The sequence below is a fragment of the Xiphophorus couchianus genome, chromosome 12 (assembly GCF_001444195.1).
Source record: "Xiphophorus couchianus chromosome 12, X_couchianus-1.0, whole genome shotgun sequence".
Classification (NCBI taxonomy): Eukaryota; Metazoa; Chordata; class Actinopteri; order Cyprinodontiformes; family Poeciliidae; genus Xiphophorus; species Xiphophorus couchianus.
In genome coordinates, this window is record NC_040239.1 from 4,775,444 (window position 1) to 4,788,121 (window position 12,678).

At 33.5% G+C, this 12,678-nt stretch overlaps 1 protein-coding gene across 2 annotated transcripts in view; it reads right to left on the reverse strand.

Annotated features, from left to right (window-relative positions):
- mrpl1 (mitochondrial ribosomal protein L1) overlaps positions 1-12,678 on the reverse strand; it is a 15,033-nt gene continuing 2,355 nt past the window's right edge. The window contains exons 3-10 of one of the 2 annotated variants that reach the window (XM_028034003.1): positions 11,871-11,979; positions 10,892-11,168; positions 9,389-9,472; positions 8,560-8,631; positions 8,336-8,447; positions 6,966-7,066; positions 6,638-6,719; positions 1-163 (exon numbers count right to left, since the gene is read on the reverse strand). In XM_028034003.1, coding sequence (XP_027889804.1) covers positions 60-163; positions 6,638-6,719; positions 6,966-7,066; positions 8,336-8,447; positions 8,560-8,631; positions 9,389-9,472; positions 10,892-11,168; positions 11,871-11,979 — 941 coding nt within the window. In that variant the 3' untranslated portion in view covers positions 1-59. Of the gene's footprint in view, positions 164-6,637; positions 6,720-6,927; positions 7,067-8,335; positions 8,448-8,559; positions 8,632-9,388; positions 9,473-10,891; positions 11,169-11,870; positions 11,980-12,678 lie in introns of both variants that reach the window. The other variant, XM_028034004.1, reaches the window with a different exon arrangement.

A 12,678-nucleotide genomic window follows, 5' to 3' on the forward strand; every position in this document is an offset into this window, starting at 1 on the left:
AAACCAGAAAAACAAAATCTTTATTCAGTATGGTCATTATTTATAATCTGATAGGGACGTCATTCCTCGTCAGTCTGAGCTGCTTTAGGTAAAACACTTTCGGTCCGGAACCAGACGGCTTCACTGGTCTGAGTGGACATGATGGCCCGTTCAACAAACGGTCCTGACCAGAGAAAAGAAAAATAAATCAGCCTAAACGTTTACACTAGCAAGGTGTAGCTGCTACACTGCAAAAACACAAAATCCTGACAAGTATTTTGGTCTAGTTTCTAGTGCTAATGACTTTAAATAAAACAAAACTAACTTATAAGTAACTTTATTTGCAAGAATTAGAAGCTTGTTTTACGTAAATAATTCCTTAATATTGGGGGGAAAAGTACTCGTTCCACTGGAAGATTATTTCACTAATAACAAGGCGAGTACTTTTTCATCAATAGTAAGGAAAAATTAACAAAACAAGCTCCTAATTCTTCCAGAAAAGTTCCCTGTAAGTTAGTTTTGCCTCATTTCAAGTATTAGCTAACTTTTATTTCCATTTCAGAGATCAATAACTCATTGAGACATTAGGAATAATAAATATTAATTTCACGGTAACAAAAAAAAAATCATTTTAAATGACTTTCCTCCTCAAAATTAAATGCTTAGATACAATATATAAAGAAAGAAAAACAAAACTCTAATTCTGAAAAAGAAAATGTTCATCATTTAACAAAAATAATTTTGGTAATTCTAACTAACCAAAAACAAGAAGAGTTTATTCAGATTTATCTTCGAATAGTGAGAAAAAAAAGTCTGTCTTTTTATTAGGTGTATGAAAATATTTGGTTTCAAATGTAAATAAAGTTTTTCTAATTTAGGCTTTTAATCAAATGTTAGGTCAAATTTTACTACAAAACTGTGCAGCTTGAAAACACCTAACTGAAATGCAAGTATTTTTCAAATATTTCAATAACTTGTACAAACAATGTAAAAAAAAAAAAGAAAAGTAAAAGTAAAAAACTCTCAGAAACCAACCACAGCTGAATGAAATTAAACTTCAGGTCTGGACTCTACTGTGACATTAATGTATAAAATAATCTGTGGGAAGTTCTTCAGAACATTAGAGTGTCTCTAAATCATAAAACAATCATTAACACAATATAAAAAATCTGACAGAGTTTTTCCATCCCTGCTTTCTGTTGCTTTGATTTTACTTTTATCTTCCAGACAATCAGTCCTCTCAGCATCGTGTTTCCTGTTGTCTGCTCATCAGCAGTTTTAGTGTTGTGCTTTTTTAAAATAATTCCCATAATCCCCTGGGATTTATTTTTCTTCCAATCACCCACACGCTACATTTCCACGCTCGTTTTCTTTTGTTTTAAGCGTTCATCCGTGAAGCTCCCTCTTGTTTCCGCCCATTCAGAAGCCATTAGCTCGGCTCCAAACGACTCTTGAAACACATTAAAGTAAATACAGAAGAAAGAAATGGTAATTAAACCGGAAGAGTCCTCTCGACCCTGTCAAATATCGGCGAACATGCTCTCAATTAACTACAATTAATTGTCTATTAATAGTTTAAGATTAAAATTAGTTCTAATCGGTTAGCTAATGATACCTGCTTAGCTAGTCTGTTGGTGTTGCAGTTTGGCCGCCATCCAGCAGAGGGCGCAGCCGGTCATTTTAAGCGGAGCCGTAAATACAAGATGGTTGAGTCATAACGTAACAGCAAAGAGTAACGGTCCAAACAGAGTCCGGTGTGGGACGGGAAATGCACCTTATGCGGTTCTGCTTTGAAATATAAACACTCAACAGGCTCTTTAAGATGTTTAATTAACATAAAATTTCACTTTAACAGCACTTCATTTAGCCGAGCTTATTTACGGAACAGCGAAGGATGCAATGGCAGAAAATCGGAGCCATGACAGAAAAACTGTAGCATGATTGACAATATATTTACTAATTATATGGAAAGTGAATTGAGAAGTGGACTTCTTATAAATGATATCAGTGACCATCTACCAGTGTTTGTTACTACTTGAAGATGTTTGCAGAAAAATAAACAAGGTCACAAACATCACTTACAAAAGAATAATATCAGAGGACTCAATAAGAGCATTAAGAAAAGATCTTCAATCACAGAACTGGAAAGTGTTGTATGAAGAAAGAAATATTGATAAGGCTTTTGACATATTCACCGAAATATTTAAAGCATTTTATGATAAAAACTGTCCAATCGTAACTTGTAATTACAGGCAAAAAAACAAACATAAGCCTTGGATTACAAAAGGCATACATAAGGCATGTAAGAAAAAGAATAATCTATATAAACAATTTATAAAATATAAAACGGTTGAAGCAGAACAAAAATATAAATCTTATAAAAATAAATTAACTATTATTATGAGAAAATGCAAAACAGATTATTATTCTAAAATATTAGAAAATAATAAACTAAACATTAAAGGAATTTGGAAAACTTTACATAGCTTGATAAGAAAAAATTCTTCTAATACTACTCACCCTAAATATATTATTTATAATGATAAAACCCTGAATGAAAAAGTTGGGATAGTAAATGGATTTAATGAATATTTTGTAAATGTAGGGTCTACGTTAGCAGAACAAATAAATAAATCAAACCCACTGGATGGGGATTCATCGGAAATATGTATTAAGCAAAATACATCATCTATGTACCTGAAACCAGTAGACAAAATTGAAATTAAGGAAATAGTTAATCAATGTAACAATAAAAAATCAATGGACTGGAAGGACATTAACATGTCACTTATAAAACAGATAATTGATGATGTGGCAGATCCTCTAACTTACATCTGCAACTTGTCATTCATTTCTGGAACATTTCCAAATGCAATGAAAATAGCGAAGGTTATTCCTCTATTTAAATCTGGAGATAAGAATATAATTAGCAACTATAGACCAGTGTCACTTCTCTGTCAATTTTCAAAAATACTAGAAAAAGTTTTTAGTAAAAGGTTGGATAATTTCATTGAAAAGCAAAACATTCTGACTGATTGTCAGTATGGTTTTAGAGAAAAAAGATCAACTTCGATGGCACTGATGGCATTAACAGAAGAAATTATAGACAATATGGATAAAAAGAAATGTGCAATTGGTGTATTTCTGGATCTCAAAAAAGCTTTTGATACCATTAATCATGACATGTTATTAAAAAAACTGGAAAGGTATGGCATTAGAGGGGTGCCATTAAACTGGATTAGGAGCTACATTGGAGATAGGAAACAATTTGTAGAATTAGATGGTCAGAAATCAGATGTACTCAACATAACCTGTGGAGTTCCGCAGGGATCAGTTTTGGGACCCAAATTGTTCATTTTGTATATAAATGACATAGTTAAAATATCAAATCTTATAAAATATATTATATTTGCAGATGATACAAGTATCTTCTGTACCGGAGAAAACATTCAACAACTCTCTAAAGTGATCAACACAGAAATAGAAAAATTACAGCATTGGCTCAAAAACAATAAATTATTTGTAAATTTAGATAAAACCAAATTTATGATATTCGGAAACAATAAAAAACAGGAAAATAATCCAATTAAAATATCAATTGACAGTGTTAATTTAGAAGAAGTACATGAAATAAAATTCTTGGGTGTCACATTAGATAATAAATTCAGCTGGAAACCACACATCGGACAAGTAAAATCTAAAATAGCCAAGAGTGTTGCTGTTATAAGAAGAATTAACTTCGTACTAGACTATAAATCTTTGTTTATTCTATATAATACACTCATTGCACCACACCTGACATATTGTGTGGAAGTCTGGGGGAATACATACAAAACAAATTTACAGCAATTATACCTCTTACAAAAACAATCCATCCGAATATTACATAAAGTGGGATACTGGGAACACACAAACCAGTTATTTATTAAATCAAATATACTGAAATTCTGGGACCTGGTAACATTTAAAACGACACAATTCATGTTTAAGGTCAGACATCAAAAACTTCCACACAGTATACAGGAAATGTTTGCTGACAGAGAGGGTGGGTATTATCTAAGAGGTGAAGGATATTTTAAAAAACAACATATTAGAACAACAAGGAAGAGTTTTTGTTTATCTGTGTGTGGAGTAAATGTCTGGAATGGATTGAATGATGAGTTAAAACAAATTACAAATGTAAACCAATTTAAAAAGCTGATTAAAGCAGAGCTCATTTCAAAATATGCTGTATAAGATGTTTAATATCCAATAGGCTATAATGTAATTGATGATATAAATAGTACTTAAAATAATTTTGTATAGTTATACATGATGGAAAAATGGAAAAAATTTTCTTTTTGATGTTATGACAGTTCATTGTAAATACATTGACAAGTAGGAAAGGGGCAGGACATTATAAGATGTATCTTCTACCTGCTCCTTTTCGAACAGAAAAATTTTGCATGTCACATGGGCATAATAATTTGTTTCATATTTTTATTTCTTAAGTTGTTTCATTCCATTTATTTATTTTATTTTCTTTTTGATTGTTTTAAAGTCTGTTCGAAATAAATAAATAAATAAAAAAAAAAATAAAAAAAAAATGATGGGGGACAAATTTATGATTTTTGAGGGTTAAAACACTTCATGGAGCGAAGTTTTAACTTTCCCTCCACAACTACAGACGGTCCTTCTGTATAAATGAACACCTCGCTGTTTCACTTTCAGCTTCTATTTTTCTATTCAGCAACCTAAAAGGTTCCTGTTTAGTTATAGTTAATATCTGTCTACAAAATAAAAAATTGTATGGTTTTTTTATTATTATTTTTCATCATAAAAATGTAGCCCTTCATGTTATGAAAAGACGTTCGATCCAGATGATAGAAGAAAAAACTCGTGTTTAGGAAAATAACTTGACTCTGAAAATACTTGGATGATAAGATATGAAATAATTTAATTCCCCTTTGGGATAGTATTTTTCAATTAAACTGGATATATTAAAACAATTTGAATGTTTTTGATTGATTAAATCACCTACGGATTCAACGTTATTTAACAAATTATCTCGTTAATTTGGGCTTCATTAAATATTTTGTTGTTGAGGTAATGAAGTGAGGTTGGAAACTTGTTTTTAAACTGTTTAATGGTGTATAATTTCTTTGTTCTTGTTGATATTTTGTGTTTTTAATCATCATTTTGAAAAGGAAATGACCCAGTGCAGAAGATTATCCTTCCAAAAAATGTAATTTCAGCTTTAATGGGTAAAACAGGGATTCTGTCGCTTCAAAGAAAGTTGTGTGAAATAATATCTTCCAATGTTGAATAAATGCTTAAGATGTAAGATTTTATAAATGTATAAAAAAATAATTTTCTTAATGTATTTGTTGAATATTAGTTCTAACACCTGCGACAAACTGGCGACCTGTCCAGTGTGACCCCGCCTCTCGCCCGGAACGTTAGCTGGAGATCGGCACCAGAACCCCTCCTGACCTCACTAGGGACAAGGGTGTTAGAAAATGGATGGATGGATGTATGTATGTATAGTCCAAACACAGCAGGTTTGATGCACGAGTAAATAGGAAAATATCTTGATTAACTTTGAATAAAAAGTAAAAATCCTGAACATCAGACGGTTTTTATGTGCAGACTTGAGGGTTTAATGACATTAAAACCTCCTCTGCGTTTCTGAAAGCTCAGCAGAGGCACAAATGTTGGTGACAATTTGTACAGATAATCATTAATTAAATTAGTTTTTATCCCATTTCAGCCTCTTGCTGTAACGAGGAGCCATCAACTGAAGATTATACTCCAAATCTTAATAGTCAGGGTAAATAGAGACATCAGAAAAACCCCAGATAACAAGGAAATGCCTGAGTTTAAGGAAACTATTTCCCAGAAGTAAACATGACAACTATTTAGACTTTATCTTTTAATATGAACACTATTTAAGGTTTTTTTCTTTACGCCAAACTTAACGCTACAATCTTTCCATAAATTATGCATTACAATGTATGCAGATTAAATTTTAGCAGATTTCATTCTCTCTAAAAACTCCCACATATCCAGGCCTGTTATGATAACAAATTGCTGGACGATCAATTGTCCCAGCAGTTATTGCGATAAATGGTAATATTGTTGTTTTGAGATCATTTTTCAAGAAATACAATGATAATGGCATAATAATGCAAGAACACATTCCCATAGATAGCTAAACATTAAATTCTAATCAACATTTCACAATGGAACTGGAAGACATTTTAAATTTCCAAAATAGATAAAATGAGTTATAAAGTCTCTGTAAACAAACTTTTTCTGTAAAAAAAACAATTAGTTTTGACCAAAGCATCAGACTGAAGATATTTATCATCCAGTTTTTGGTAGAAAGAGAGAGAAGAGAAAAATTATAAATAATGCAAATGGAAATAATTGAGCCTGTTTTATTTGTTATGCAATTAATTGATTTTTTTTTTAATGAAAGCCCTACACCTAACTGAAATTATTTGCAGAAAAACACGAAGTCTTGCTGGCTGTTGAATATCACGTTCCTGTCTGTAAATCTAAAATTTAAAGCCCACCTGAAGGTTAAAGCTGCTGAATCAATTCAATACGTTTCCCTCTACCATCCTTCTTCTAAACGGGAAGTGTGTGATTTATTTGTTGGTTTTGGAGAACATACCGAGGCCGGCCGGTCGGTGTGAACAGACGTCAGTCAGGATCACCTGCAGGTTGGCGAAGATTTGCTCACTGGGCATGTCGAGCTACACAAAGGTTAAAACAAGAAAAACATTCAATTGAATTTTTAACTTTCGGTCCTGAAGTTCTGCCTTCATCTTCTAGGATTCATACAGACTTTTTTTTTTATTTAGCAAATGCCATACTTATGTAGGCATGGAAAATGACAAAAATCTTAATTTCTGGTGTTTGCTTGGTTTTGTTCAGTCTAACATGCAGTTTGTTATCAGTTACCATAGCAACACGTTCTGCGGCAGCCATGTTGGACGTACCGTGGCTATCTGGGTCCTAACGAAGCAGTCGCTCTCCACCATGTACTCATGACCCGTTTTAAACAACTGCAACGCCTGGGAAATATTATTGGTGACGCTACCTGCGGTTAAACAGAAACATTTTTGTAAACATGAAAAATACAAAAAAATATTATAATTCAAGCATCTGGATCTGAAGTTGGAACCAGGTATTTATAATTTTTATTGATAAAAAGACAACTTTTTTTCTCTAAGACATTAAATCTGACTAAACTTTTCCTGTTTTCTATTTGCTAAATGTTTAGAATAATAATTTGTAAGGATTTATGAAAATTATTTTTTAAAGTATAAGACTTGGGGCAAATGTTTTGAGTTTTCTTCCAAAATATCTCACAACGGAGTTCAACTTCTCGGCTGTTTTGATATTTTCCTTCAATAATTCTGGTATCTTGATTTATTTTCATTTCTCCCATAATTTACCAGAAGAAAGCGTTTTGCTTGAGGGTTTTTCTTTAAAATACACCCAGATGTGGCTAATTTTAACTGAAATGTTGCAAATTAACCAATCAGACGCTTACAAAGTGATTGAATCATCATTTTGGCTTTTCCGAGTAAATGTCTGTCATCGTGCTGAACATTTAGGACAAAGATTTAGTCATTTCCAACAGATCTAAACAGGAAAAGTTTAACCTGATTATTTTACAATGTAAGTAAATATCTGGTTTTTGACTGTCTGTTGGTGACAGAGCAATAAAATTTAATTTTCGCCACAAAATATGTCAACAAATAACAGGAGAATATCTGTCCTCTTATCAAGGACTCAGCTGAAAAGGGTTAATTTAGTAAATTTATTGATATTTATTGTTACTCTCATTGAACAAACAGTGAGGAAAATAGTAAAATAAACAATCCCAACAAAAGTTTTTTTTAGAGTTGTAAACATCAGCAAATGGAGTTTATCATAATAATAATAAATTAAAATTGTTATTATGATAAGAAGTTTATCACAATAAATGATAACCGATACAATAATTGCCCAACTACAGATATAACTTAATCTATTTTCTGGAGTTTCCATTAACCTTTAATGACAGTAGAAATTGATGCATTGATACAATAAATACAAAAAAAAATTATTAAAAAATTTGCTTAGATTAACGCTAAGAATAAATTGTTTATCTTTAAACATTTCAAGTATTCGATTTTTTAGATCACGTTTAAAGCCTAAGAATTTCTCCAAAATCTGTTCATTTTGGAAAATGAAACACTTTCTAGGCTTTCAAAGCTGAAAAAACAAAACAACTGCGACTGAATTTTGAGGAGCCTTTGCAATCATTGCATTGCTCTGATGCAACAGACCATCAAATGAAGGAGCTGAACTCTCATTTTACCTCTTTTGCCCTTTGGAAACTTCTTCCTCAGTTTGTTTTTCAGAGGTAAAATCTTCGTCAGAATGTCAGGAACTGCAATGTAGAAGTCGGCTGAAATCTCATCGTCCAGAATCTGAAAACGAGATTTATCGGATCCTGTTACGCTTTACAAACTGAGAGCTGCTCAGGAGTAAAAACTAAAACTGTTCTTTACAGAGTTGAACAGAGAAAACTAAACAACCCACTGGCTGAATGAGCTCTGCTCCTCCAACAACAGCTGCTCCATTCTCCTTAGCAACTTTAGCCTGACCAGAATCCTGCAGAAACAGACAGGAGAGACATTTTAGAAAATCAGAGTTCATTTATGTAGATGGTTAACATGTTTGTGCAATTTATAACCCGTAATATAAAATGTCAGCCACAAGTCAAATCAAACATTTTCTGCTTGCAGAAAATTAAAACTATTAATCATTAGCAGATATGAACGCCTGTTAAAAAATATAAAGAAAAGACTTAGCAAAGCTCTAGAAGACACAGATGACAATCAGGGCCACTGAAAAAAATATGAATCCAGACTTTTTTTCTCAGAATTCAGACTTCAAAATTCTGAGGAAAAATCCTAATTCTGAAAAAGTCAAAATTCTGATATTAAAGTCAGAAATCTGACATGAAAATCTGAATTCTCTGGAAAAAAGTAATAATTATGAGAAAAAAGATAGAAATTTGAAAAAACAAATCTGAAAATTGAAATTAAAATCAAAATTCTGAGAAAAAAAAATCCTTATTCTGAAAAAGTCATAATTCAGTCAATCCTGAGAAACAAATCACAATTCATAGAAAATGTAGAATTATTTTAGAGAAATTAAAAGTCAAAATTCTGGTGTTAAAGTCATAAACAGAGAAAAAAGTTAAAATTCTGAGGAGAAAAAAAAAATCAGAATTCTGAGATTAAAATTTGATGTTAAAAACACAATTTTGCTATTAAAGTCAGCATTCTGAGAAAAAAAAAGTTTTTTTTCAGTGTCCCTAATCTTCCTCTGTAATAACAAGCATTAAAGTCATTAAAGTTTTTACCTCAGTGAAAACCAGAACTTTGTTAATCTCTGTCTTGAAGGGATGCGGTAGATGCACGGTGCTGACGAAGGGGTCGACTTTTTTCTGTGAGGAGAGACAAAAAAAGAAAACATTGTTTAGTTGTTCTGAGCAGTCAGCACGCTGCAGGAAGATAAAAGATAAATGGAAAGGAAAGTGGCAGAAATTAAACCTTCATGTCTCCAGAGTGATTCATTATGTATGGGAACATTAGATCTGTGGAAACGGATGAGAGGAAGCCGGTCTCCGCGGACCGGAGGAAACAAACTTCTGAGCGTTTCCAGCAACCTCCGCAGTGATTGATGCATCATCTGCACGACTCAGATCAACGCCAGTCAAGTGCGACAGCAAAAGCAAAAGGAGGAAATGAATCTAAACAAACCTGCCAAGAGTAACTGGTTAAATTTGGATTTAACTGATCAGAACGGGTCAGGGTTCTCCATCAGAACCAGAAGGTCCAACAGGACTGTGTTTGGTAAACAGGAAGAAGGGATTTCTACAGAACTGATTCCTGCATCTAAAGCTTAAAAACCCAAAATGTCAAAAGCTGCAGTGAAGAGTATCGGTATAATCCATTTTATTTACGGTTTGGGTTGAGTTTGGTTTTTATTCCATCCATCCATCCATCCATTGTCTGTTCACCCTTGTCCCTAATGGGGTCGGGAGGGTTGCTGGTGCCCATCTCCAGCTACGTTCCAGGCGGGAGGCGGGGTACGCCCTGGACAGGTCGCCAGTCTGTCGCAGGGTTTTTATTCCCGTTTAATTTATTGTTTTTGGTGGTTGTGTTTTACTGCGATCAATACTAATATATAGAAATGTTTGATGCAATATTCAATATATAAGAACCGCACAGGATTCTGGGGGATGTGGACAGAAGAAAGGCTTTAACTGCTCAACCTCTAGTGGAATCAACTAACTCTCTCACTCTTTGGTTGCCTAGCAACAAACTATTGAGTAAATGGCGCAGCAGCAGTTTCAAGTTCCCCCTCCTTGCCTCATAACTGCTTAAAAATAAAAAACAGCATTGAGTGAATAAAACAGGAAAGGTTACGACACCAGTTTGGCAGTATTTCAGATATTTAAAACAAAAAAATTATCAATAATTATCAATATCAACTGATATGAAACATTTATATCGTGATGCGTTCTTCAGGCACATTTTCCAGTTTCAATGTTAAAGGTTCTCAAAATTTAAGTTTGTTAGTTTGTTACTTTACTTGAAAATAGTCTTAAAACGACAATATTATTGTTTATCGCAATTATTTCTGGGACAATTTATCATACAGCAAAATTGTTATTGTTCATTCTAGTAATATTATGATTTTATTATGGTAATATTAAAACTTTATTTGTACCACTATATTCTTATAATATTATAAATTTATTCACATGATTAAAAAAAATCTCTGATTTTTTTTCTTCATATTGTAAAACGTCTCGATGTGCTGTTGGTGTGACGTTCGCGCTGATTAGATGGAGCGTTACCTTTTTCTCCAGCTTCATGTCCAGCTTCAGGTCGACGTAGACGGGCTGATCGGCAGGCGCGAAGTCCAGCTTCTGGAACCTCTTCAGCATGCTGACGCTGTCTGAGGCGCTGTGGACAACTCTGGCATAGAACCGCTTAACATAGACGTCATCCACAGGGACCCAGGCGGTTTTCCCAAAAGGCTTGGGCCTGTCTTTGTCGTCGATGACTCGCTTCTCTTTCTTCTCTTCCTTCTCCTTCTTCTTCTCCTCCTCCTTTTTGTCCTTCTTCCGGGCCCTGCCGAACGACAAGTACGACAAAAGGTTAGGACGGTTGTACACAAAGAAAAAAAAGAAGAGTAAATTTCTGCCGACAAAAACTCAGAAATTTTGGACTTTTCAACCTTGAAAATTTCCACATTTTGTCTAAAAAATAAATTTGAAAAGTTGAAAATTTGCAAGAAAAAAATTCTAAATTTTGAGATTAATCGCAGAAGTTTTCTAAAAAAATTAATTAATTTCTGACCTCACAAAGTAAACGAGTTTTGAGAAAAAAATCTGAAATTTTGATATTAATCTCATGCAAATTCTGGAAATAAACTAAGAGATTTTTGAGTTTCAAATGTCTTTTTTCCCCCACCTTTTCAAATTCAGAAATTTCCACTTTCGCTCTAGAAGAATTCTGAGATTAATCTAGACACTTCTAATTTTTTCTCACAAATTTTCAACTTTTCAATCTTTTTCAATTTCTTAGATTTTCTTAGAAATTTTGAGATTTCAAATCTCAAAATTTCAAAGTTTTTTCTTGAAAATGTTTTACTTTTCCTACTCAGAAATTTCTGCTTTTTCTATTAAATTTTCTCAAAACGTCTGAGTTGTTTGGTGTAAATGTACTCCTTTTTTCACATTTTTTTATTCTAACTATGCGCCGTCATAAGCAGGAGGGATTTGAAACCCAGCAGGACAAAGCTGAAGTTTCACAGCAGAGATGCTAACTCACCTGACAGCTGCGTAGGTCCGGATGGGTAGAGTCCTCGGTGCCACCTGAGATACGGCTGAGTACGAGGGACCGCCGGCGCTCAGCAGCTGCTTCTGACATCCTGACAAAACTGAGCAAGAGAGAAAAACATAAAACAGGTGAAGCAGAATGTGTTTCATCCTGATTAATCCAATTCAATTCCTTGTTAAGGTTGAGTCACGTCAAGAATCACTCACACACTGACTTGGTCTGTGCCACACTAACTCTCACTAGTTTGCATCAGCAACAGTATTGCTGCTTTTTTATTGCATTTTTTTTTTTTACAAATATGTTTTGATATTCTCCTATGCCTACCTTAAAATTTCTAATTCCATTAATGCAGACTTTCAGGCTTCGTTTTTTTCCCCCGTTGCCATGGTGAATCTCGTTATATGCGGTCCACTGTTCGATCAATCAATCAATCAAATTTTATTTGTATAGCACATTTCAGCAGCAAAGCATTTCAAAGTGCTTTACATCATTACAAACACAGAAACACGATGCAACATAGAATCAATAATCAAAACACGACATTAAGTCAAGTTCCATCAATAAATTTGTAATTGATTACGTTTCAAATGCAATTCTAAACAGGTGGGTTTTTAGTCGAGATTTAAAAGAAGTCAGTGTTTCAGCTGTTTTACAGTTTTCTGGAAGTTTGTTCCAAATTTGTGGTGCATAGATGCTGAAAGCTGCTTCTCCTCGTTTGGTTCTGGTTCTGGGGATGCAGAGCAGAACCAGAACCGGAAGACCTGAGAGGTTCTGGAAGGTTGATACAACAACAGCAGAT